Source organism: Thermobia domestica, chromosome 9, assembly GCF_964235325.1.
Source record: "Thermobia domestica chromosome 9, izTheDome1.hap1.1, whole genome shotgun sequence".
NCBI lineage: Eukaryota > Metazoa > Arthropoda > Insecta > Zygentoma > Lepismatidae > Thermobia > Thermobia domestica.
In genome coordinates, this window is record NC_137462.1 from 208,210,781 (window position 1) to 208,237,980 (window position 27,200).

At 34.4% G+C, this 27,200-nt stretch overlaps 1 protein-coding gene across 6 annotated transcripts in view; it reads left to right on the forward strand.

Annotated features, from left to right (window-relative positions):
• The window catches only part of LOC145660567 (uncharacterized protein CG43867-like), a 714,987-nt gene that overhangs the window by 496,841 nt on the left and 190,946 nt on the right, over positions 1 to 27,200 (forward strand). For all 6 annotated transcript variants that reach the window (XM_081725794.1, XM_081725789.1, XM_081725790.1 and 3 more), the window contains one exon: positions 25,814 to 25,951. In XM_081725794.1, coding sequence (XP_081581920.1) covers positions 25,814 to 25,951 — 138 coding nt within the window. The remainder of the gene's footprint in view (positions 1 to 25,813; positions 25,952 to 27,200) is intronic.

Here is a 27,200-nt window from a genome sequence, read left to right on the forward strand (position 1 = left end):
ATTTTATTCATTGATCGCAATGCTACTATCCTCTCCATTGATTTAGTGGCTATCACGTGCCCCTTTGATATACAGAATCCAGGTTCGATTCTCGGTAGAAGAGGATTGAAATTTGAACACATTGTGGCGATTTGGATTCCATCTTAAACTGTAAGTTCACGTCATCTATAGTTCTACTGCTGAAAAGTGATACATAACTTCAATAAGCAACATGTAACAATAACACTACTATGTATCGAAAATTACATGTTTTCTTTCACTTTGCCAGCTTCTGTAGTTAATACATTTTCCTCCGTCCCAATTACTTTTTTTTTATTTAAAATCTATTTTCATCCTATATTCTTCATAGCATTATCGTAAGTTTTCTAACGTGTTTATTTTCGGTTCAGATTCCGCATCGAAAACAATATCGCCTACAATCATATATGTATAGTATTTATGGTTCTAGGTATTTCAACTATGTCTTCTGTTTATAAATCGTTCTTTAATATTTCTTTTAAGCAGAAACAGAATAAATGTTATTTTTCCTGGGTATTTGATGTTACATCGCTCATAATAACATTTTTAGATATTGTTCTTTGTGTATCCTGTATATACAAAAATAAATAAATAAATAAATAAATAAATAAGAAATGAGAATGTTAGTAGATTTAGAGTGCGTTGCTTTTAGTATATGTCTACCAACATTCCTTTGAAAGTAAATTAATCTGCTTCGTTTTGAACAGAGTTATCACTGATGTGTATAATACAATGTTTTAAATGTGTATGACAAGATAGAGCTTTAGGAGGAGACAGAAATAAATAAATTCCAATAAACTATAATTGCTTTTTGGTAATTCTTAATGAGACTGCGAGGTAAGATATTTGTAAATGAATGTTTAATTCAGTACGCGTATGAAGTTTGTGAAACAAAGAAAAAATACACTTAATTTTGAAAAGCACAAGTGATCCAATATTCGAACCAATCGCTATTAAATTGTAACATCTTCTGTGTACTTCATTATTGCTTTTATATAATCGTTTTTTTTATTTACTCTATTTCCACGAATAGTATGTTGTTAGGGCATAAGAAGTTCAATCTCCGCTTTGATGTCGATTGGATATGGAGACCGTTAAGAATGTATATGTGTCTATTAGTAAGCGTATTGGCTTTTTGGTTCAGCAGTAAAAGTAATCGAGATTCCACAAGAGTTGGGACAATCACTGAGATGCTTTCTGGTGATGAGGTAGCACGTCGGAAAAAAAAAAATAGAAGCGAAGAACAAACGCTTCTTTGAGTGAAGCTTCAGCGTTAGATAGGGTGCTGCGTTTGGGATCGATGGCTCCTGTGAAGTTGTCCGACTCCCCTCTCTAGTCTCCCAGGAGCCAACGGGATCAAATGAAACAACTGGTTTGATCTCCACGCACCACTTGAAAACGAGAAAGACATATTGTGTCGTAAGAGACTTGCATTCATTGTCTACCGCCATTCCTTTTACTTTGAGCATGAGAAAGCAATGGTCTCTAATTTAAACCGAAGCTTCAAACATGTTTAAGAGATTCAAAAAGGAACCAGCTAGAGTCTAAGCATTAGTTACGAGAGAAGGGTTACGAGTAATAGTGGTGTGGCGCTTTGCAAATCGTTTTATCTGCTTCTATCTCATGTAATTTTAATGTGTTCGAAACAGCAAGAGATTATATTTATAACAGTTTTATCCAAGTGATTTAATATCAATTCATCGCGTTATGTTACAATTTTAAAAAAAATGGCGATTGTCTTGTAATTTAAAGGACATGTTTAAAATATTAGTCATGCTATGTCCTGTTTTTCCTTAACCTTAGAAGTGTATACATATATTATTAAGAGTATATATATTTATAATATAAATTTGGCCGTTCCTCTCTTTGAGTTTCAAGGTTATAGGCATTAGAGACGATTACTTCCTGTTTAGAATGAATTATCAGTGTGCAGTGTTGCCAGGTTTACTCATTCCTGTTTTGCAGAAGTGTCCTAGCGGCTAAATGTCGAAGAGTAATTCCCTTCACTTACCTTCTGTTTCACAGAATCGCATGAAGAGTTTTGGTAGCACCTCTATATTCGAAATATCGCCTTGTCTTCATTGGATTATAATTTCAACTATCCAAATGAATGCAATGAGATATTGCATTAAAATATGGAATAAGGTCAACCTTACAAGACTTAGACCTGCTCTTAAGAAACCGAATACGACTGGCTGAACGCCTCCACAGTTTTCTCCGCAAAGTTAAATTGCTTGCTTCCAGCAGCCGCATTGACGCCTCATTCTTGGACTGTCCTTGCTTCAAAAGTAGAATGAATCTGTATATATTGGGATGATTTTCTGTTGACTTCCTATTAAACTTGGAATGCCAAGCCTCGGCATTGTTCATGGTTCTTTCGTTGTTGTTGTCAAACTGGTTCCATATGGCTCTGAAACATTAATAAAAATATAATTAGTACTACGTAAGGAATTAAATAACAATTCAAGAAAAAAGTAAATTTCAAATATTGTTGTACTTACTGATGGAAAGTTGCATTCGGTCCGTCAACATAGATGTCGACCAAGAGTCTAGGAAAACCTGTGTCTCTGGGATGTCAGGTGCATCGTCTTGTGTAGACTTATATACAGAAATGCATCAAGTATGTCTTCAAGAGGTACAAGGGGAAGTGCAGCTGCTTTCCTAACCTGTTCCCTCAATTCATTATGAGCCTTGTAGAGTGGAGTCAACCCAATATGTTGACCTTTCTTCATATAGATTGGGTAAAATACAACGAAAAGTGCGCACTGTAGCTTGCTGGAATATTTCTCTTATAGCGTTTAGTGCTGCTTGTGCGAAGCCAGCCATACATTCTTGCAGGCGAAATTGGAAGCCATATTCTTCAGCTTTATTTATTTATTTGCTGAAGCATACATGTGTACAACGACTGACTTTTGCTTCGGAATAAACAGAACAAGAGTGGAAAGAATTGTCCAAAACACTTCCCGTGCAATGTATATAACTGTGAAAATAGACGTGAACAATACTATCTTTTCTGAGTGGCACAACTTTTTGCGGATTTTCGACGGTCGCAAAAATCTGTGTGAGATGAGAAAATAAAAAATAACACAATATAATATAGTAACATGCAAAATACATCCTCACACTATATTCTTTATACATTTGTGAAATATCAATTTGCGGTAAAATGCATTCTAAAATGGAACACCAAGAACGTACCCGAAATAAACGCAGATTGAAATCCTATTGGACCAGAACACATGGAATATAAAATATTCAGTAATTTACATGTACAAATAAGAAACGAAGAAAGCATGACTAGATTCAAGCACAAACATAAAACAGTTTTACTAAGCTAAGAGTAATACAGTGTAAATACCCAAATGTGAATTAATATATGTATCCAAAATTCTATCCAAAATGTTCCAAATATCAATGTACATGTCTTACGTGTAGTAATAAATTTTAAAAGATTCTGATCTTGGCTTGCCAGGGAACGATGAAATCCTTCTGCACCATCAGTAAGCAAAACTTCTTTTACTCTCCATGTTTGTTTCCATGCATTTTCCAGTTCAAAGTTCATTCACAGAACTCGGTAATGGAGGACGGCATTTAGAACGCACATTGTTTAATGCATACTTGACGCCTGAGAATAACGATAATTTTGCAGCAACTACATCACTAAGCACATTCTTTGCAGTCTCTTTCCTATAATAAAGTTAAAGAAATTGTTTAATCGAACTTTGAAATATGAAAAGTCTCTTAAATGTTCACGCTAAATGCGTAATTTTACATAAGTAAATTCTACATAACTGTAAATCTTGGTGACAACTTCCAATGGTTCGTTCGCGACTCTTTTCTTCATTTTGTCTGCCATAATTACACTGAATGTTAGTACAGTAGCGTGCTTCCCGGACAGTCTTAAGTTTATCTGATTGCAAAACCACATTTGCGTTGGGACCTTTCTTACATGTCCAATACGTCACTTCTAACAATTCTTGTTATATGATAAGTATAACCATCGTAACAAAGCAGTCGACCTCGCCTCTTCGAAGAAACCAAGGTCAGCGAGATGGTAGTAGTTGAATCAAATTAGATTGGTGAGCTGGTTACTGCTTCTTATATGAGCCGTTTTAACGTTCGGCTAAGCAACGGGGACAGAAACCGCTTTCTGAGTGGCTCTCTCACAGCCAATCATGTAACAGAACCGAAAAGCACCAAAAATCACACACACCATTTTGTCAAAGGCATTTATTCCGAAGTTGGGTGTCCGCTTTCGTCAAGATTTTTCGCTGTTATCTCCTTTCCACACTTTCTGCAATTTGTTATTAGGTTTATTAATCCGTGCTCTTCACAAACTTTTAAAAGATTTTGCTCGTTACCAACGTATCTATTGCTTCACAAATGTTAAAAAAAAAACTACTAGTTCATTGCCCTTGTACATTCGCCATGTTGATAACATAAATGCTCGTTTCTTTCCCACAATGCAACTGTTCGGTTGCTTTGCGCCAAGTAGTTCCCTCCGCTCGCCGTATAGTCCCATGCTTATAACCGCTTATATATATCAAATAAACAGATTTTTCGAGACTTATATATAATCAAGCACACAAATGATCAAATTATCCATATCTTTCCTGTAAATTTTAAAAATTTCACTGGAAACGGACGCCCAACTTTGGAATTTAACCCTTGTCAAATTCCACTTTTCCCTTTGGAAATTCTATTTTACTTTACGGTATGCTGGTATACCAGCCATCTTGAGTTACTTATAATTTATGAAATAATTTGTTTGTTACTTGTAATTTGTATGTGATTATAGTGTTACGATGGAATCAATTTCCGAACAATGGAATCAATTTCTCAACATATAATACAAATGTTGGCGTTTCTCAACATATAAATCAAATATCGTCGTACTTTCGGTACAGTACAGTATTTTCCCCAAACCTATGTGAAAAATCAAATCGCTCATTCTGTGTAACAGGAACACGTGCATTGGATTAATTTTCTGGTTTTAGGAACATGGCAGCGCTGAGCGTGAAAAACCAGTTTGAACCCATTTCTGCGAAACAGGAGCACATATTTAGAAACCAAGCATTATCAGAAACAGTGAGATCACATATGATATAGATGTATGAGGAGATTCCCTTATGGGTGTATGGTTAATTATGGAGCTTCATGGCGGAAGACTTGGGTTAGATTCCCGACGTTAATCTGTATGCCAATGTCTTATTTGTCTGCAATGTTTAAATGGACGTTAAACTCCAAATCAACTAAATACATGTGCTGGTTAGTTCCACCCGTTGGTTCCATATTAATTGATTGATTTATATATATTCACGTCTTTTGTCAATAGCAGCAAGGTTATGTAGAATAATGGGATCTGAACCAGAGTAGTGCGTTCGATACTGTCCCATCGGAAATCAAACCCGGGACATCGTTCAATCAAATATGCTCTCTAACGACTAGGCTCCGAGAGACTCCTAGATTAGGCTCCTAGACTTGCTCCAGGGAAAAAAAAGCTAGTTTGATAGTCAGTGTAATAACACGGTGCACATAATTTTGTTGAAACTTATTGTTAATCATTTGACATATAAATCCTATGATGAAAATATAACATACATTCTCATTCAGCGATGTCAAAACCAATTTGGTCGTTTCGTTACGTTTATAGATGGAAATATTTTCATAAGCATTTTGTCAATTGTCAAATATTTCCGTGGAATTAGCTAAGATAATATGAATTTAACGCCAGAGAGAAAACAAAATTTCAGACACTTACGTTACTTATTACTTTTGTCATTACTATTTAAACTCAATTTATAGAAGCCTTCTTTATATAATTCGCAATCTTTATTTCAATCAATATTGATCGAAATACAGTAGATATATTTTATCCGGTTGTTTGTCGGTTATTTTATATGTTTATATTAAGATAATATTTGTTATGCTTGGAGAAAAAGCAATATCTGTAATTGAAAAGAAATAATAAGTAAAATTTATTTTGTTATTAAGGAGTAAACAAGTAAAGAATCTTCCCTAGTAAGACAGTGAAATTGGCTCTTGATCAAAATCAGGTCGTTTTTGACCCGAAATATTAGTTTCGACCTAAAACCACACCAAACAAAGTTTCGAACTCCTTCCCCCACCCTTATCGAATTATCGTATCATACACGCTCAAAATTTAATATTTTTAAAAAATTCTGGTTGGGGTGGTCCAAATAATTTGGAAGTTTCGCAGGTTGTAGGTTCTATGTAGTTGTAAATGTGAACATTTAAAAAACATCTATGCATATTTTCTTTTCTTTTTTACGTTGGAAATTTTAAAAAATCGTAGGAAAAAATTGGGAGTGAGGGACACATCGCTGATTTTTTTTGTTTGTTTGTTCAAAATGTAAAACGCTTGGATATAGATACATCACATATTTTTTCAGGGTCTGAAAGTGATGGACATTGTCAAAAAAGTAAAACAAAAAGAAACTTCTTTTTCAGTTGTTGTTTTTTTTACCATTTTAGGACCTCAAGGTCAAAACTTCGAACACTTCTTTGCCAGAGTTCACTATTTTCCTTCCTCTTTCGTCACTAATTTATTTAAAGCAGGCTCTAAAGTTAAAAATATTCCAATCAACGAAGACAGCGACGAAGATTGAATGAATTAACGCAAATTATATGATATTTGGTTTTTGATTTGTTCTTATTATCAGAGAATATTTGTGTACGTTATGCTTTGTATATTAAAATAGATGAATATGTATAATAAGTTTAGTGAAACATATATGTGTAAAATGAAAACTCATTGATATAGCTATAATCCAAATATCGTTTTGTCCTCTTTTTCTCTTAAATTAGATGTGTTTTGTTTTTATTTGTAACGTCTTAAATTTAATTTTTGTACATTAAAGCTTTAATTTCGTGCTTCTTAAAGTTATAAGATTCAATTGCATCCAAAATAGCAAATTGAAAAACACAACTGCAATTGTGTATAAAATATATTTCAAATTGTTCTTTTGTAAAAGAAGCACTATAATAAGTAACAAACAAACTTGGGAAGAAATTCCAAAACAAGGTTCGGTACCTAAAAATATGCTACAAGGAGCATTTGAAGGTACTCTTTTTAAATATTAAGTTGGATTCGAAGTTTTGACATTGAGGGTCCTAAAATAGTGAAAAAGCTGTGAAAAAAACAAGATTTTTTCAGGTTTATTTTTTGACAATGTTGCCATCATTTCCATATCCTGAAAAATATATGTTGTACCTAAAGATATTACATTGTGAACAAAAATACCAACTCAAAAATTTTTCTACGATTTTTTGAAATTTTCAACACGCAAAAAAAGACAAGAAAATACGCGTCAATTTTTTTGAAAAATGTTCACATTTACACCTACATAGTATCTACAATCTGCGAAATTTTCAAATTATTTGGACCACCCCAACAAAATTTAAGAATATTAAATTTTGAGGATGTATGATACGATAATTCGGTGAGGGTGGAGTAGAGGGACTAAATATTTTTGGGGTGGTTTTAGGTCAAAACTAACCTTTTGGATCAATAACGACCCAATTTGGGTCAAGGGCAGATTTCACTATCTTACTAAAAAAGACTCTTTTGACCTAGAACAGAAAACACTCAGGGCTCCAAACATATAAGTTAAAAAATGTAACCAAAACTTCCAAGTTTTGTTTATAATGATAAGATTAAAATTGATCCATTCTCTCTCATTTAACACTATGCTGTACCCCAATATTGAGAACGGTGGCTCTGTATTAGAGTACTCACCTTGTATGCCTGGTTCCTGATTCGATCCCAGGCCACAACGTTGTTTCCGTGTGTTTTCTCGAGGTTCATTCGTTTCTTACTACATTCTTATTCCACAAATTCTCTTATTTCACTTTCATTAATCATTCTTGTCTTTTAGCTAAAGGGAAATAAGTGAAACGTAAAGCTAGAAATTTCTTTTTTTTTTTTTTTTTTTTTTTTTTTGTATCATAACGTAATTAAATTTCATATTAAAATTAACACTGGTCGTTCCGTTTCTTTTCAGGACATGTTAACTTTGGAAACAAATAAAAGATTATCTTAAAATAGATTGATGTAGTATAATGTGAATTAAAAGAAAATAATTCTAATAAGATAATTGAACTACGGTACTTAATGAGACTTTCCTTCTTAGGAGGAAGCACAAAACTTCAAGACTTCAGATTGTATTTCCAATTAACTCATGTAAATACTTCCAGGTGAATTATGTAAATACCTATTTTTCATATATACTAATACACAAATTTCAATTCAAATGAAATTAATCTAATAATAGTATCTGAAGGCTAAAAAAATATATTCATTATTACTTTTACTTTAATGTATTACATTTATGACCTATTTACAGGATATGTGTGGTCTCAACTGAAATCACCTCAAGACTACATGCCAGAAAAGTGGAATGCTAACTGCTCGCTTACTGAGGACTCCTGCATATTTATGCAGTATATCTAAAGTATTATTTTGACAGAGATTTTTCATCTTTAAGACAGGGTATACTTCATATTATCAATGCATTTATATTGTTTCATCTACGAATTTTAATGTACAGCTAACTGCTCAGTAATGCGTTTTGGTGGATCAAAATTCATATCTTGTGTATGAGTCATTGTGGTTATTTGGGTGAAAGAGCAAATTCCAATATTTAGTTCTTTGGTCTTGAATTTAGTGTAATTTTCACATTTTCATTTGGTAAATAGTCGTATTTTTTGTTTTCTTTTCTTTCTCTATTTTCCTCATTTTTACTTCTTTTCCTCTTGGAGACTTGTGCTGTAATGGAAGAAGATGAAGAGGGAAAGAATGTAAGCAAAGCGGAAGTAAATCATGAGTAGCTTAGTGCTTCAAATTAACTCGTAGCTCGTGGTATTTTTCACCATTAGCTGAATCAAAGAAAGAATTTCCTTTTTCTGCTTCTTTCTTTTTCTTCCTTCAGCTTCAGAAGAAAGATTTTCGAGTTACTTTCTTACACAGCGCAATGCTTTTCCCAGTATTTATGGTCACCATTCTTGTGGAAGGAGGGATACATTTACACTTCTTTCTAGCGTAAAAGTCAGTCATTTAGCATTAAAGAGATATATTGGAATCAACTGTTCTCCACGTGTTTCTACTTTCTATATAGTAGGGCACCGTGACTCAATGGTAAAGCGCTTACCTCTGGTTCGGGGGAACCCTTTTTCGATCCCCGGCCAAATAAGTTTGTTTTGGACAACATCGTGTCCGTGGTTCTCTCAGCGTACTCCCGTTTCCTTCCACGTTCTCTTTCCACGAATTCTTCCATTATCATTCACTTACTTTAATCATCGTCTCCCTTAGCCTAAAATGCATAATCGTACAACCAAAAAAGTAAAAAGAAAGAAAGGTTACTAGTAAACAAGAAAAATATGGACAGTAACCAAGTTAGTTTGTCAATATAGGGACAACAAAGCCATGTGTCCTAGCAACCAAACCAAAAATGCCAACAGAGGTGATTGCAACCTTGCGTTACAGGTTAATATTGCTAGGTTACTGTGTAATAACTAGACTTCGGAATTTTAGGCACCAAAAAGTTTAATTTTAGGCGCCTAAAATAGGTACTAAAAATAGGAAAATAGGCGCTAAAAATTAAAAATAGGCTCAAAAAATAATAGTATAAATTATTACATACCCCTTTTTATTAACATCTTTTGTTTTCAGTGAATCAGGTGATTCATTCAGTACACAACTTGCTCATTCGTAATTTTGGAAACAGTAAATTACCAACAGTTTCTCAAAGTTTTCGACTGTCAATCTCTCTCTTTTGTCTGTAAGGATCATCTTTGCTGCCGAAAACGATCTTTCCACTGAGACAGATGTTACAGGAGCATACTTAAATTTCGATACATTTTTCATTTCCACTTCGTCGGGGATGGTTTCATCCTCTCCCATCAAAACTTTCCCTATACGAGCCAACACAAGAAATCCCTCATTCTTCTTCACTACACTTTCCCACTTACACTGCACTTTTTCCCCAACTTTCCCCGTAGCACTTTGGATTTTCTTTTCGGCTTCGTTAACTACTGACACCTGTTCACTAAGTGGCTTTCCCGTAGCTTCCAACTTAGTGATCGTCGTAGGTAAGAATGAAAAATTTGACTTGATATATACAAGATCTCTTTTGAGAATGGGATCTTTGAAAAGTTCCTTCAAAACTGAAACACTTGCAATGTTTTCCACACCAGGAAGTTCGCCAACAACACCAGCAATAGCGTCCAAGTTCTCTGCGTAATACAAAGCTGCTTCAAGCCATGTTCCCCAGCGCGTTAGGACAGGTTGTGGAGGAAGAGAAATGCCAGGCAGTTTTTCTTTAAAGACAGCGATTCTCGATGGGGCTTTGCAAAAAGTTTTTTTCATGTTAGAAATGAGGGCATTGACTTGAGGAAATTCGTTCCTGATTGTTTCAGAAATTCTATGAAAAGCATGTGCTACACAGGTAACATGGATGAGGTTGGGGTAGAAAGGTTTTAGGTTCTTAAACGCAGCAATCATGTAAGAAGCTGCATCTGTGCAAAGAAGAAGAATTTTAGAATCATCCACACCACTAGGATACAGAAGTTGCAAACTTTTGTTCACGGTGTAAGCAATTGTCTGGGCACTCACTTTCTTAATTTCCTTGCTACTTAACAAGTGAGGAGTTGAAGGTCCATCTTCATCAAGTTTTCCTACAACAACATTCACTATGTATCTATTGCATGCATCAGTAGTCTCATCGACGCCTACCCAAATGCTGGAATCGCCAATATCCTTTCTGATTGTATCAAGTGTATTGTTGTATTCAGAATCCAAACACGTTTTCCTGAGTGTTGACTCACACGGTATCGATTGCTGGCACCACTTCTGTAAAAACTGTCGGAATGTTTCATTTTGAAGTGTGTTCCATGGGATGTTGGCAGCGACAAGGGCTCTAGCAAGATCCGCATTAAATGTGTTCGCAGTTCCAGATTCAGATCCAGATCCAGAAGGCTGAGTTAACTGTGTCTGTTTCTGTTGTTTCTTCGCTTTAGATTTGGCAAGATGTCCAGCACCATCAATGTGTTGCTTTAAGTGGCACTTCTTTTCCTGAGAAACCTTTAAAAAAAAAAAAAAAAAAAAAAAAAAACGCTTAGAAATATATTTTCAAATGCTTCTTACAAAACTAGTGAAGATGGTGGCGTTTTAACTTTAATTTCGGTTTCAAATTCTCTAATTTTCTTCGTGTACATTGCGACTAGTATTTTCAAACGGGTCAGTTCGGGTCAGCTTATTGTTGGACACCCTCAGTAACGGGTCGGGTCAGGTCAGCCTAACTCGGGTCACGAGTCTGGTATCGTTAGACCAACTCAGTTCACCAGTCGGGTCGGGTCAAACTATCTCGGGTGACCCGACTCGACCGGTGAACTGAGTTGGTCTAACGCTACCCGACCCGTGACCCGAGTTAGGCTGACCTGACCCGACCCGTTACTCGAGGGTGTCCAACCAAAAGTCGACCCGAACTGACCCGATTGAGAGCACTAATTGCGACAACTACCATCACTGTTTGCTTGCCTTTCTGGTCGTAATGTGCTTTTTTTTTTTTTTTAATCGGTGAACGTTACATTATTGATTTAAAGTTGACAAAAAGGCAAACTTGTTGGTCTACCTCGTTAAAGACCAATATACCCCAGTCCCATTTCGAATCAGAACAGATCAAATAAAAGACTAATCGATGAGCATTTTACTTCAGAATAATCCCCAATTTACAGACAGAAGCAATAAAATTGTATATCAATATCTGAGAAATAATATTTAATTTTAAGCACTGTAACTAATTTAATTTTAAGCACTATATTTTATTTAATTTCGAATGCTGACACACTCCAACTTGGCAAAAATTAAAACATAATTTGGCAATATTTTGTTTGAGATTTGGATGCCAAAATAATTGCATGAAAAATTTCAAAATATCGTCCCTTTAAAATTTTCTTTAAAACTGTAATTTACAAAATTTTTAACTGATTTGAACCAAATTTTCCCCAAAATATGATTAAAATGTTTCAGTGTGAAAATCAGTGACCTGTCAAAAATTTAAAATAAGGGCCGTTTTAAAATTTCAAAAATTCAAAATTTTTGCAACTATCAACTGACAGAAACCAAAGTTAGAACGAAAATAAAGTATTAGCAATGCCTTAGTTGAGCGTGAACATCAGCATGATACAATAAATAAAATTGGCGTTTTTTAATTTTTTTTTTTTTTGGAAATTAGTTGTCTCTTGCGGCCCTGCGACAAAAGGTGTATGGATATTCTTCATCAGGAGAGAGAGAGAGAGAGAGCAATCGATTAGAATTCCTTTTTTTTTTTTTTTTTTGGCTTTGGGGAGAGAACATCAGAGACAAATTCTTCCTTTCTTAAGATCTGTCCTAAAATAAAATTATCCGCAATTGTAATTCTTGTTAGACGAGTGTCAGACTGTTCTTTTCTTGCCCCTGTGTGGAATTTATTTGTCTGTAACTATGGATGGAAATCAATAGCATCTTAAGACAATAGACAGTAGCACCTCGAGCAAAATTGATAAATAAAAAAACAAAGAGACAAACAAGTTTCTGCTTCGTAAAACAAGTTCTGAGACAATCTATGAACCTCAAACGCCGTTATTTAACTATTAACAGATCTTTTCTTTCTTTTTCGAGAAAAATAACAAAAAAAAAAAAAAAAATGGCCTTTAAACATTTTTCCTATCTTTTATGCTTTTCAAGATATTGACATTTCTAGTTTTTCTTTCAAACTGAAATCCTCGTTTTTAGATATTTTCGGGATGAAAGGATATATCCAGTTTCCTTAACTTTTTAAAGATAATCAATATTGGCATTGCACATTTCTTCTTTCAAACTTTTGGAACTGTTGGCATTTAAAAAAAATTGAATCCCGCCTTTCTTAACTTCTTTCGTATTTTTTTTTTCTTTTGAAAAACGAGATAGCAAAAATATGTTTTCTTAAGCTCCTGAAACTGTCGAGTAATTGCTGGCATTAAACATTTTTCTCCGAAAAGAGGACCCCTTTTGGAGTTACTGACACAATATGTCAACTTTAACTTACATTGTTTTTAACCTTTACCGCTTTTTTTCGGGGGGGGGAGTCCTTCGGAAAGAACCGAGAATGCCATGTCCGCTTTTCTCAAGATCCCCGAGAATCCCTAAAACTGTTGAATGTGTAAGTCTAGACACTTTCTTCCATTAGCACTTTCAAAACCATCGTTCATATATTTCATTTAAGCAGGCTGCTAGAAGTCTTTACATTTTAAAGATTTTCCTGTGTTACAGGATTATTTTTATGTTTTTTCTTAACTGATCTAAATTCCATGTAAATTAGATTTTCACGAGTTCAGCAGCTCAGTAACGTTGTCTCTTAAAATAGTTAACCTCCCATTGATAAAGGTTTTACTTTAGCTAGCTATACAGAAACAAGGAGGGGGGGGTGTACAATTGATTTAATTAAATTTATAAATTCTGTAAATAAAAATAGCTTTTCTTACCTGCTTGCTGCACAATGGACAAAAGATTATTCTTCCATCGTATGTTAGATCTGGAAATTCTTGCAACCACTGGCGAATCAAGGTACTTTTTGAAGACTTCTCCTTTGGCATTGTTGCGTATGATACAAAACTTCTTTTTAAGAATCCTCAAGATCTGTGACTGGGCTGTAAGCCGTTGAGTCCAATTGTTCATGCGTTGTAGAGACGATGTATCGTTCTTGAACTACGTGTTTAAGATAAATCACTGCACTGACCCGAAAATGATACATGGATGGATACTCCAGTCAACTGAACCGCGTCACTTCATGAATCGTTTCTGTTCGTGGACTTTGGTTTTTCCCAAATATTGAAAGCGAAGACCCGAAGAGATTCTTGCTTCAATAGAGCTGTGTGTTGATTTGTGAATGTGTGTGTGTAAACTATTGTCCAAATTCCAGAGAGCTGAACGGATCACAGAAGAGCTGAAGTGAGCCGCTACAGAAGAGAAAAGGTGGAATAGTTCCAAGAATGCAGAACGGCAGGGAGGGGAATATTGGTTACTGCGATATGCACTTAGCAATAGCTTTGGTTTTGCCCCTGGGGAAAGAGAGACAGACAGAAAGAGATAGAGATCTTTCAGTACAGTGTCTGCAGGATGCAAAGGGATGGTTTGTCTTTGTCTTTCACAAATGGGCTTGACCTTGAGCAGAAATAGCTCAACTTTTAGAAACAATTTTTTACATACAACCACCCTCTGCGTTTCACTTCTTCATACGAGTTAGACTAAAATTAGCCTCGACAAACACACTCACTCTGCCTTCAGATTTGTCAATTAAATTTCACTCAACACTAAAAAAAAAGTTTATTTAAAAAATACAGGAATTTTGTATTTTTTGCAGTTTTAGGCATTTTTAGGCCAAAACGGCCAAAATAGGCGCTAAACTCCATTTTAGGCATTTTTAGAACACTTATAAAGTGTTTTAATAGGCTTAATTCCTCATGATTCGTAAAGATCCGAAGTATTTTTTACTTCCTATAAAGGGAACAAAATAGGCATTTGCCTTAAAATCCGAAGTCTAGTAATAACTCACAGGGGTATGCTAACCGATCACATAGTTACCACTACCGACCATAGCTTGTAACCCGTCACCTAGGTAGCATGTTGAAACAACCAACTACTCGGATAATGAAAGCGAGTGCTTCAATTGTAGTAATCTGGTTAATATTTGGTCTAGGAATTAATTCGTGCGGGTGGACAAGAGATGGCGCAACGAACGGAGCGTCCCACAGTTCCGTGTATCCACACATGTGTTGCAAACCCCTGTCATCGCGTATCGTTCGTAGTATAGGGCAGTGGATTAAAGCGTCAACAACACCAGTTTGTAGTTAAGTGAACATGGCGCAATTTGTGCCTGATAAAGTGTTTTTGCGGGGTGTCCTGCTGCATTACTTTAACATGCAGAAAAGTGCGACTGAAAGTCATCGTATTTTGGTGGAAGTGTATGGTGACCATGCTCTAGCTGAGCGAACGTGTCAGAAGTGGTTTGCACGGTTTAGAAGTAGTGATTTCGGCTTGGCAGACCAAGAGCGAGCTGGACAGCCAAAAAAATTTCAAGACGAAGAATTGACAGCATTGCTCGAGCAGGATTCGTGTCAAACGCAGGAACAACTTGCAGCAGCATTAGGCGTTGATCAAACAACAGTCTCCAAACGCTTGAAAGCCATGGGAATGATTCAAAAGATGTCACATTGGGTTCCACATGAATTGAAAGACAGAGACGTTGAAAGACGAAAAACCATTTGCGAATTGCTGCTTCAACGACAGAGCAGAAAGGGGTTTCTGCATCGAATTATTACGGGTGATGAGAAGTGGATCCATTACGAGAACCCTAAACGAAAAAAGGCCTGGGTGAAACCAGGTGAACTAGGTCCATCACAACCAAAACGAGATATTCACTGTGCAAAGGTTATGCTGTGCATATGGTGGGATATGAAAGGTGTGGTGTACTATGAGCTGCTGCAACCGGGTGAAACTATGAATGGAGAACGTTATCGACGACAATTAATGCGTTTGAAGCAAGCTCTGGCCAGAACACGACCAGAATGGGAGAACAGACATGATAAACTTATTGTTCAACATGATAACGCTCGCCCACATGTCGCAAAACCGGTCAAAACCTTTTTAGAAAATGTCGGATGGGAAGTTTTACCCCACCCGCCGTATTCACCAGACGTTGCTCCTTCGGACTACTACTTGTTCGATTGCATGAACAACGATTTGATTGGACAGCAGTTTACTTCTTCAGAAGATATCGAAACATGGGTCTCTGACTGGATCGCTTCCAAGGATGAGGACTGCTTTCGCCACGGAATCCGTACATTGCCTGACAGATGGGCGAAAGTGGTGGCTAGCGATGGACAATATTTTTCTTAAGGTATTTATGTATTTTGTGTTTGTACTACAGCTTCAATGTGTGCGTACCAACCGCACGAATTAATTCCTAGACCAAATATTACAAATTGGTTAAAATAATTGGAATTGCTCCTTCAAGCACAATCTTAACAGTTATGAATACACATCAAAAAATGCAATATTAAAAGAAATGACAATTTCTTAAGGTTATCATTCAATTTTACGTTTGTCTTACCCTTGTGCCACTACCAGAAATATATAACAACTTACAGTGAGAATTTATGTGCTTATACTCTTTACTATAAGAAAAGCTTTACTCGGTATATTTAATATGTTACCGAAAAGCAATGTACAACGTGTTATATTTACTATAACCTGCCATGAAATTATGAGTGTATATGAATGTTTTAACGGCAGTTCTATGGTTAGCAGTGCTACCATCTCGTGTCATTATTTGTACTACAGACATTACTTACAACAATATATTCATTTAAATATCAGGAAGTGCATAAACTTCCGTAAATGAGTGCATAAACTTCCTTCACATTTCTCTAATAATTCATGTAGAATCCATATTTTAATAACTGTTTTCCCATTCTTTCGGACGTATTCACAATTGTTAAGATTTGTCGTTCGTAAAATTGCAAATGGCGACGTTGTTGTTTGTACTTCTAGTAATGCAGTGTTATCTGTAAACAAGTTCTGGAGGGTAAAATTTACCTTGTGGAAATCAGTTGATAACAACAGAGGCTTTTAAATTAAATTAACCTTCTTGAATTGGTTACCTTCTTCTAACGTACTTTATAGGTTAATAACAACCAAACGCTGTATTCTTTCTATTCATTTTTCAATAACTTATTCGATTGATTACCGGTGACCTCGCAAAATTAACCTTTTCTTTTATCTCAGAAGGGTTGTTGCAAATTATTAACTGGTTCTAGCAGCCAAATTAGCCATTAACCTGCACTATGTTATCGCTTATTTTTCTCAGTGTAGGACGTTAAACTTAAAAGAATTCAGTTCATTTCATACTTTCTATATAATTCTATCTTTTTCATAAAATTTCTCCCTTTACATAGAAATACGACCATTCTGTGTTTTTTAAATGAAGATTTTCAATTTCTTATTATACATAAAGTTCTGTTGTATAAACGTATATATTCTATGTTTACACGTACCTTCTAGGCAACACCACGCACGGTTATATCGTGATAGATATTAATATAGAATCACGATGTTAATATGCAAGAAATATAAACGTTGAGAAAAAGTCTACAAATTTCTGCAAATTCTGCAACCCGAGTAATTTCGTAATACTACACAGCTAAATTCGTGATATTACATATATAGCGATTAGACATTGAATGTAACCTTACTTACTGGCAACTGTAGTTTCTTTCATTATAGTGTGCTTCAGTCATCGGGCTTACATGAAACGCTCCACTTCGTCTTCATGCACATAGAAAAGTATGAGTGGTTTAGGCAGGAATGTACCCAGCAAGTTTTTCTTCATGGGTCATAACTGTTTCAGAGGGCGGATTTTACATACTGAAAGGAAACCGAGTCTTGTTTCAAAGTGTGGAAGCATTAATAACTCACTATGCGTGACCACATATGTATTATTATTATTATTATTATTATTATTATTATTATTATTATTATTATTATTATTATTATTATTATTATTATTATTATTATTATTATTATTTGCAATGGAAACATAGGTTTTAACACTGTGCAAAATCAGAATCACGATTTTAGAAAATGTACCGTAGACTGTTCATAAGAAAAACAATATTTTTTAAGACGTTCATTTGTTTGATTTCACCTTTATGTGAGTTAAAATATTGTAAAGAAACGTTAAAATAGAAGAAAATAAGATAATCCAGATACTTATGTAAGGTAATAAAATCATAACTATGTCCAGAAGAAGTAAAGGAGGGTAACAAAGTTAATGATTAATCAATCAGTGGCATAGACAGTGGGCTGATTCACCACAAGCCCTGCCCACTTTAGTACAGTGATACCATAATGGATTACCCTTTCATGTAGTATGTTCCATTTGTGGTTCTCTATGTTACAACTTATATATATTATATATATACAATTTAGCACGAAAAACAAACATTATACTGACATGTTAAAAAAAATCCTACTCCCTAAAAGCTTTCTCTTTAATTCTACACATTTCAGCAGATTAATTATATACTTTTTTCTTCATCTTTTAAAACTCTTTTTCGTTACCATATGCAGGTGCGCAGAGAGATTATTGAAAAGAAAATGAATGTTCAAATATTATTATTATTATTATTATTATTATTATTATTATTATTATTATTATTATTATTATTATTATTATTATTATTATTATTATTATTATTGTTACTTAGCTCTTGTTAGTGTACACGACCTCAGTGTATATGATCTATTCTCTGGTTCTATTCTCAGGGGAGTACTAACTTTTTTTTTATATTGACCCAACATCATGAGGCAATTGAGAGCTGCCTAAATTAAGAGGTATCGAACTCCAATCTTGAAAGGCAGAAATAATGGCACCTGGGCAACGATGCGCTAGCCTCGCATCACCCAGTTGAACGTGAGCCATATGACTAACCATAGCCTGTCGTGAGCTGTAGTGGCAGGAAGTTTAATTTGGTACTACTTAGCAAAAATTGTCAATATTTCAGTAGTTTGTAACTAAAGAAAACTAAAGTCATATCTTTCTTATCTGTTTCTCTTGCAATTCGGCTCATTTCTATGTACTGAAAGAAGATAATAAATTTCGTGTCGTAATAAAGTATTCTGACCAACAATACGCCACGTAATGTTTGGTGCATGTATATATGTCTGTGCAAGCACACTTCTTCGTAATGACAATTATTAGCGCTCTTCATGATTGATTCCTGGATACCCCAGTGATCAGTATTGCAACAAATATTGGATTTGCCAAGTTCGTAATCATTATAATGTGTCGACGAGGTTGAAATTTTTCTTTCATATCTCTTCTATCATATAAAAAATTAAAAGTGGTCCACTGGTCAACATCAAAGCTATACTAGTATAGCTAGAAACATAAAATTTGGATAATACTCTTTTTGCTGTAAAAACAAAGGATAAGATTTTTTTTTTAAAAAAATACAGAGCACATATCTTCACGTATTTAAGAAGATTAAATGAAGTTCATTTTTTAAATGGAGTATCTTATGTTAGGAAGATGAAACTCATCTTGTGAACTTCCCATTAAAAATAACTAAACCATGTTTCAGCATTTTTTCAAAAGTTCCACTCTGAAATGTTGAAAAACGGGGCAATTTCTATATTACAATTTTCGACTCTTTATTGTAAACTGCGAAATGTGATTATTCACTCCAGTTGGACGTGTGAAATTCGGCATTTAAACTCCTAATTAAAAATGAGAGCAAACATGTTTTGACACCTTAGACAAATCCACTTCTAATAGGGGAAAGAGATATTCGATATTTAAATCTCCGATTCTTATACAGAAAAACCCAATGTGAGTATTCGTTTAAGCTGGAGGTATGAAATTCAGCATATAAACTCCTAATTGAAATAATCTGAAAATGTGTTTCAACATTTTTTAAATTTTTGCTCTGAAAGGGAAAAATTTATAGTATTAAAAGTTACGATTCTTTATTTAGTAAATGCCTAATGTAATGATTCTCTTGAATTGGAGATATGAAATTTAATATATAAACTCATAATCAAAAAATAGGTAAACATGTATCGCAGCGTTTTCGAAAATTCCGCTTCTAAATGGGAAAAGAAGGATAAATTCTCCAATATTAGAATTTCCAATTTAATATCCAATAACCCTTATTCTTCCTGTACAAAGAACGGTCACTTCAACTTGTTCTATTATAAACACTCTTCATTTTACTGTAGTACACATGTTTAAATAAACACTTAACAAACGAATTTCATTTGGGCCCCCATTTCTTCCCCCTCCGATGATTACACTCCTGCGTTTAGATAGCTTAGGATAAAGTGGGATAGGATAGAGTAAAGTAGGGTAGGGAAGAGCAGAGTAGACAGAATAGGTAAGTTTTAGGTTGAGGTAAGGTAAGGTAAAGCTGGACCCTTTCTTGTGAAAATTATGCGTACAATTTCTCATGTCTACGTAAAGAACCAACTGGAGCGGGCATTGTAAAATTGACCCCAGCCATCTTTCATCCTGCATCCAATGCAGATCAAGTTCTATGGACATTTTGTGAGTCCTTGGCATAGCTGGTGAAATCACTCATCACACTGTAATCACTGAATCAAAATTTTACCGCACAATCATCGTCGTAAAGACCAGAGCGAGAGCCACATCGATAATGTTGAGTTTTTCCGCGTGCGTCACTGATGCCTCTAGAGCAGGAAAGAGTAAAACGATCACAATGCCCCAGTTGCCTGTTTGTCCCTCGTGCATTTTAACCAAGACACTACAAAAACAAGCACTCAACTTAAAGATTTGTCTAAAAATCTGTGACAATATATTGGTAAAATTATATGAATTGAAATAATTTTTCTTTTACTTACCTTTTAGGCTAATTCCAGCCACAAATTGTTCTTAACATAAAACTATTCACTCGAAAACAAATAGATTGTTCCTCGCTCTTCGCATTATAGCATTAGTAATTCAATCCGTAAAATTAGTTCCTTCAAAATTCGGCTGTTATCATTTCACGACTTCCACTACATGAACTCATCTATCCTATATGAGAATTCGTTTGCATTCGTCTCGTTGTGAGGATAAGTTGGTAATCGTCAACCGTGTAATTATCAGGAAATTGCTCGAGGTTATCTTGTACTGTATATAGTAAGTAGAAGTCGTTTTGGGATATACCTTGAAACACCACACTCGGGGACCTTTACTTCCACAGGTATTCATTTCAGAGAGATATATTGAACTAAATTTGAACTTCAGAGTCGCATTGGAACGAGGCTAGAACAAGAAAAATTTCTCGTCCGTCCCTGAGAATATAACTGAACCACCCATGTGGAAAGGAGATGCCTTACCGATGACGCTACATTGTTCTAATGTGGACGTGACTCATATTCACACTCACACTTACTAATATATACTTATATTATAGGACATTGTTTAAGAAAAAAGGATTTAGAAGAACATCTTGTGTAAAAGAGCTCCCTCATAGCTATGTGGTTAACGTACGCGCCGTTAGAGCGGGAGACACGAATTTAGTTCTCGGTGAGAACACATGTGGTTTGGTTCCCACGTTAAGCTATAAGTCCATGTTTCCTATACCCTCGATGCTAAAAGGGACGCTAAAGTTCAAATCAACCAACCAAATTTCTATGTAAAGTGGCGTAATTAAATGAAATTAAAACAGTTTTTGTTCGTGCTGAAGATAAGAAGTGAAAAATCACTATATCAGTATATGAAGTTGGCCAATACAATACTTGTCCTATGATTTGGCATATTGAAGCATGCAGCGTTTGCAAAATATTTAAACGATGTTCTTCAGTATAGCTGCAAATATTAACAAAAATACTACTTTCAATATTTCCTCATATAATAGTGCAAACTCATGTCTCTGAAGTAGTCCGATATAACTATATTGGGTTCGTGGTATGATTCTCGATATTTTGGTGATTCATAAAATTTTAATTTTAATCGATAATCCGTATTCGGTCAATTGTATTTATTTTAGCATTCCGAGTATTAGTTAGGTTATAGTGTTTTCAACTGCCCTCCGGATACTAGTTCTTTCAACTACTTTCACTATTGTACGTTTGTGCCTTTCTTTCAAATGCTTGTCAGAGGTTAATAAAATCTTAACGTATACTATACTATACTATAAGATTTTACTTCGCATCTATACACTATTTCTAATTCAAATCAAGTGTCATCTTGCAAAGCTAAGCAAAGATGAAAGACCACCAAGAAATTTTCTAGTATTAAGTTTGAAGATAAAGAGAAAAATATAGAAGATATACTGTCCTAAATAACATAACTCAGTATGAAATAACTCTGAAATGATTTTGTGAAAACTTAAGTAAATTAGTTATTAATGGGAGTTAATATACAGAAGTAAATATAAGATATTCATTCGTAGTCGTTCAAGAAAATTATTGTGGTGGTCCAGTGCCTTTTAGTTATACTTACAATTATTAGTATGTTAATTTCTCCAAGTTGTCCTATATTATTTATTGCCAAGCCTCCAAGCCTTTTCTTTAACAAAATTTGTAATATAACACTGCATTGAATTAAAATTATGTAAATTGTATTTTAAAAAAAGGCTTAAAATTTTATTTTTGATGACTTGAAATTTTCAATTAATGTTTCAGTAAAGTTTTCTCGAACTTTCGAGATATCCTTTAATACGTACATATTTATCACTTTTGCATCTATTCCTATATGAGTGAAGTTCTAGTTGCTTTTATGGTGTGTAGACTAGCTTAACACATTATACGTTATTAAAAGAATAGTAGTTCTATAAATCATGATGTCGATATCGTGGAATTTCATTGCGAGTGCCTGCCATAGGAATACATGCAATATTAAATCCCCAACGCTTATTGCTATATGGCTCTGGGCAGTTCTCGTTCTCTGTCTTTATTTCCTTTCTTCTCTTCTTTGCATTTCATACGTACCGTTCCATTTCTGCTCGTGAATTCATTTGTTACTTCACATGAATGGATTTTTTTTTGTTTCACTCGGCACATAAATTTCTCTTCTATGATTAACGATCGCTTTTACTTACACTTGATAGTAGCTACAATAAAATTAATTTGTAAATGTGGTTATGTATATGTGTTCCGATGTTCGTATTTAGAAGACAAATTGTTAATAGGACGCAATGCACATAGTGTACAATAATGAAATCCATGAATTATTTTCGTATCTTTGTTCAGAGTTATATCGCACATTGCTTATGAATTACAGAGTAGATATATCTTAACATCTGCCTTACATACAGAAAATGCAGTTCGTAGAAATATGAGTATATGGATAAGGAATATCAGCAGAGGGATGCAGGTGTTACCGCATTGACTTGTTTCCTCAGCTGAAATTGCTTGTCGGATTCAAATCAACTCCTAATCAAAACTTACCCTTTGAATAGTGCGATTTACAGAACAGAAATGCTTCTCCTGAATGTTTCTGAGACAAATGTTAAGGATGTTGAATACCTACGCCATCTTGGTTTCTTAACGCATCGATTTATACGAGAAAGTGATTTTAGTTTTCTTTGAAATGAAAGCGGGACTTTTACGGTTTGATTTTACTGATATCTTCAGTTAATGACAATAAAATTAGGCTTTTCTTTTTAATATTTATAAATGAAACATAATTTAAGTAATATGAAGTATATTATTATTATTATTATTATTATTATTATTATTATTATTATTATTATTATTATTATTATTATTATTATTATTATTAAAAATTAGACCTGAAGAAGAACCTTCTCGTCTAAATCAATCAGGTGAAAAACAAGATGTTATAAGAATATCACAAACACTTTGATGCACAAAATTTAAAAGTTATTAATCAGAGCTAATCACAGATATATCCTTTCTGTATTGTTCTGAGAAAATATTTAATAATACGAGCAGGATCGTATTTACGTATGGGGCCAACATAAATTGTGGCCCAGGGTGGCAAGCTTCGGAGATCGGAAAATTTTCTTGGACCATTTCTTTTTATACTCTTGTTTAGGAAATTTCGGAAATTTGTTATGCATTTTCATATGAATATGACAAAGAATTTTAAATTTGTAAATATCCATGTAACAAGAAGCTCTTTCGTTACAAAGAAATATAAACATTTTAGTTATGATAAACATTTTATTTAATATTCATTACTTTTCTTTTTCCATCTGTGTTTGTGAAATCATTTCTGAGGGTTTGGAAATAAAAAACATCACACTAGTATTTCAACTCATGTTTCATAAAAAATAGACGAAAACACATTATGATACTAATATTCAATCGTAATGAGACAATGGGATGCTTTTAAAATTTCTGGTCATTTTTCATGTCCTTTCACAATTTTTTCACCATAAAAAAAGTGTAACTTGATAGCTAACACGGCCAGAGGCTATTGACATGTACTCACTATATGAGTTGTGAATGTATCATATGTATGTGTGACTAAGCGAATATGTCCCTATAGATTTATTGTTTCTCGTTAAAAGATGAATTACAGATTCTAATTTTTAGTCTATGCATTGCAAATACTCGTATATGAAATTTAATTTACGCTGATCGGTTGATTTATTTCTGGGTTCGTGTGATTTTTATTCTCTAGAGACCAAAGAAGAAAAAAAGCTTTGTAATATAGAAAAAGTCAGTGAGACTGCGAAAGATTTACTAACTTCATGACTCACACATACAAAAATAAAACGACCGAGGGTGTTGTTGATGTCCATTCATCCGTTCAGTACACTACTTCATGATCAGAACAGCACTTTGAACTTAAAATCTTCACAAAATTCCTCTGGCATTCATTATTTTCCCACTATTTTCAAAAAGTATGAGTGAATTAATAATGATGAAAAATCGAAAATTGATATTTTATTGTAAATAGATCTAACGATGACTGTTTATTTTTCAAATGTGATGGCAAAATATGAATGTTATTTTGCACATATTTCAAATATATGAAATGCTGTGACGAATTCCAACCCTTCTTCCAGAAGACATGAAATAAGTTTCCCATTCATTCATTGTGTTAATGGACATTTCTCTCATCCTGAAAACTTCCTATCATCCATGATAATGGACTAAAGCAGCGGCAGTTTCCTTGGTATTAATATACATTACAAGCCCGAAAAATAGCAAATGAGCCCGTGCTTGTTGCCTGCCTTCGGCCGCTGAAAACTTAGAATTTCTTAAGGAAGGAGAAAAGAGTGGACCAAAAAATGTGCAATTTCGGATGCAAACTACTCTAACCCAATGACAACTTTTCTACAGCTTGCTCAAACGAAATTCGATTTTTTTCACCTATCCTAATAAATAATAATGCAAGATTGTTACAACAACGAAACAGTCATAAATTACTTGCAACTTTATGACGTATACCATTTTCCGCACGTGAGATTACAAGTTTACCACGTTTTGTTGGGGATTACACATATAGGCTACCAGTTTAAAAATGTATTCCTCCGACTAACATGAAAAATGAATTCGGTGTCTAATTTCTTTTGCGCAATTTAGAGCTATGAAATATGTCCATGTTGACATGACTGTCTGTTTTAAATATTCCATAATCATCATCATTATTAATATTCTTCTACTACTGGCAGTTTGCCATGCATCACTTCTCTGCCAGTGTTCTCGTCCTGACGGAAGAATACTAGTTGAATGTTACATTGAATTTTTCTTCCTATCCCTCTTGATCCTTCCAACTCACATTAAAGTCCCATTCTTAGTGAGAAATTTCTTTTTACTCAATGTTCTAACCAGTTCCTGGTTTCTTTCCACGTATTTTTCAATAAGGACATCTTTCCTACCTATGAATACTTCATTATTTTTTTATCCGTTCCACCCATTTTCTTCCCCTCTTTTTTTTATTGAATCCACATTTCGAAAGCCTCTAACCGTTTCTTATCGTTTTCCTGCAGTCCATGCAGCACACAAAAAATACGTCTAGATAAAAACTATAAAGAATGAATTACTGTAATTGGTGTATTTTAGTCAAATACATTTCAAAATGAATTTAAATATTCACTCATGGCTATAGGTAGATCGCTCTTTCTCCAACTTTTAAAAATGTATTAAAATACAGTTTTATAGTTGTGTGTATTCTAAAGTGCATTGTTTTGTAGAGTTTTTCTGAAAATAAAAATCTTCTGGCTTTAATTATTTCATTTTGTGTTCGTTGAAATGATTGAATGTATTTTTCGCTTTTAGGTGCGGATAATGGAGCAGAGGCTTGCGGGAGCGGAGTGGACATCTAGCGAAGCCTCTGATCACGTCTCCTCTATCAACACCAACGTCCAAGACAAACAAAGGGTCATCACACGATTGGAGACGCAGGTCGAAGAACAGGTAACGTTTCCTCAGTTTACATAAACCGTAGGCTGAATACATACTATACTAAAAACACATGCCATTACATCACATCACTGTAGATTCACTTGCACATGTTGCAATGTATTTGAGATGGCAACTTATGTTAGATGTCAGACGGTTGCACGTGAGTTTCCGAAATACTAAAATACGATAATATCGAGTTTTGCTTACTGATTGTTAATATTGCTGAGTTAAAACATCCAGATCTTGGTTCTTTGCACATCAGAACAGTGTTACAAGCTTGGGGCGTTAGTCGAGCATTGACAATTCTTTACAACACACATCTTTCCATATGTTTAATTTTTAAAATGGGTGGTAACAAGTATTGTGATAGTATTTTGTATTTAGTCTTTCAGTAAATTATATGCTGAATGGAAACTTATTATACTATATGGAAGTAAATAAAATTAGAAAGAGAAGTATGTTGCAGTCCACCATGTTGCATCAAACCTCACATGTTGGAAATTTATCAACAAATTATCACATTGCAAAATAATACATAATTTGCCTGACAATTTTACATAGGTATACCCCTTTTAGGATCTTATGGTACAATTTGTACCATACGGGTGTTTTATTGTACATTGCGTTATAACTCTCCTATTTGAGCTTTTTCATTTTTGTTTTTCAAGTCCAGAGTTATTGTAGAACACGTTACGTATGGTTTCCCACCTTCCTGCATCGAGACATAGGAGGTGATTGTCATAACTTTAAACAATATATTTTCTTTTGTTAGGTCTATGTTAATTATTTTTTGGTGGGCTTATTTTTGCACCTAGAAGATTGAAATTTTGCACAAACATTCAGTCCGCCGAGTGGTATTTATCAGCTTTTTTTTTTTCAGATTTCTGCGTTAGCAGAAGGGTGTCCAGAGTGGCAAAAAGGTCAAAAAAGGGATATTTTTACCAAAAAATCATTTTTTCACTATTTTTACGCCTCAGATACATGATAGAGACACGTAAATGGTACGTCTGAAAGGCAGTTCTATTCTGAAAAGAGTGATGTGCGAACTGTGATCCTAAAGTAATTAGGGATGTCTCAGGGAACTTTTACAAAATATCCTTCTGTATGCGGGAATATGGGGTATTGTCGGTATTTTTTGGCGGGCTTACTTTTGCACCTAGAAGATTGAAATTTTGCACAAACATTCAGTCCACCAAGTAGTATTTATCAGATTATTTTCAGATCTCTGCGTTAAAACAGAGAGGTCCAGGGGCAAAAAGTT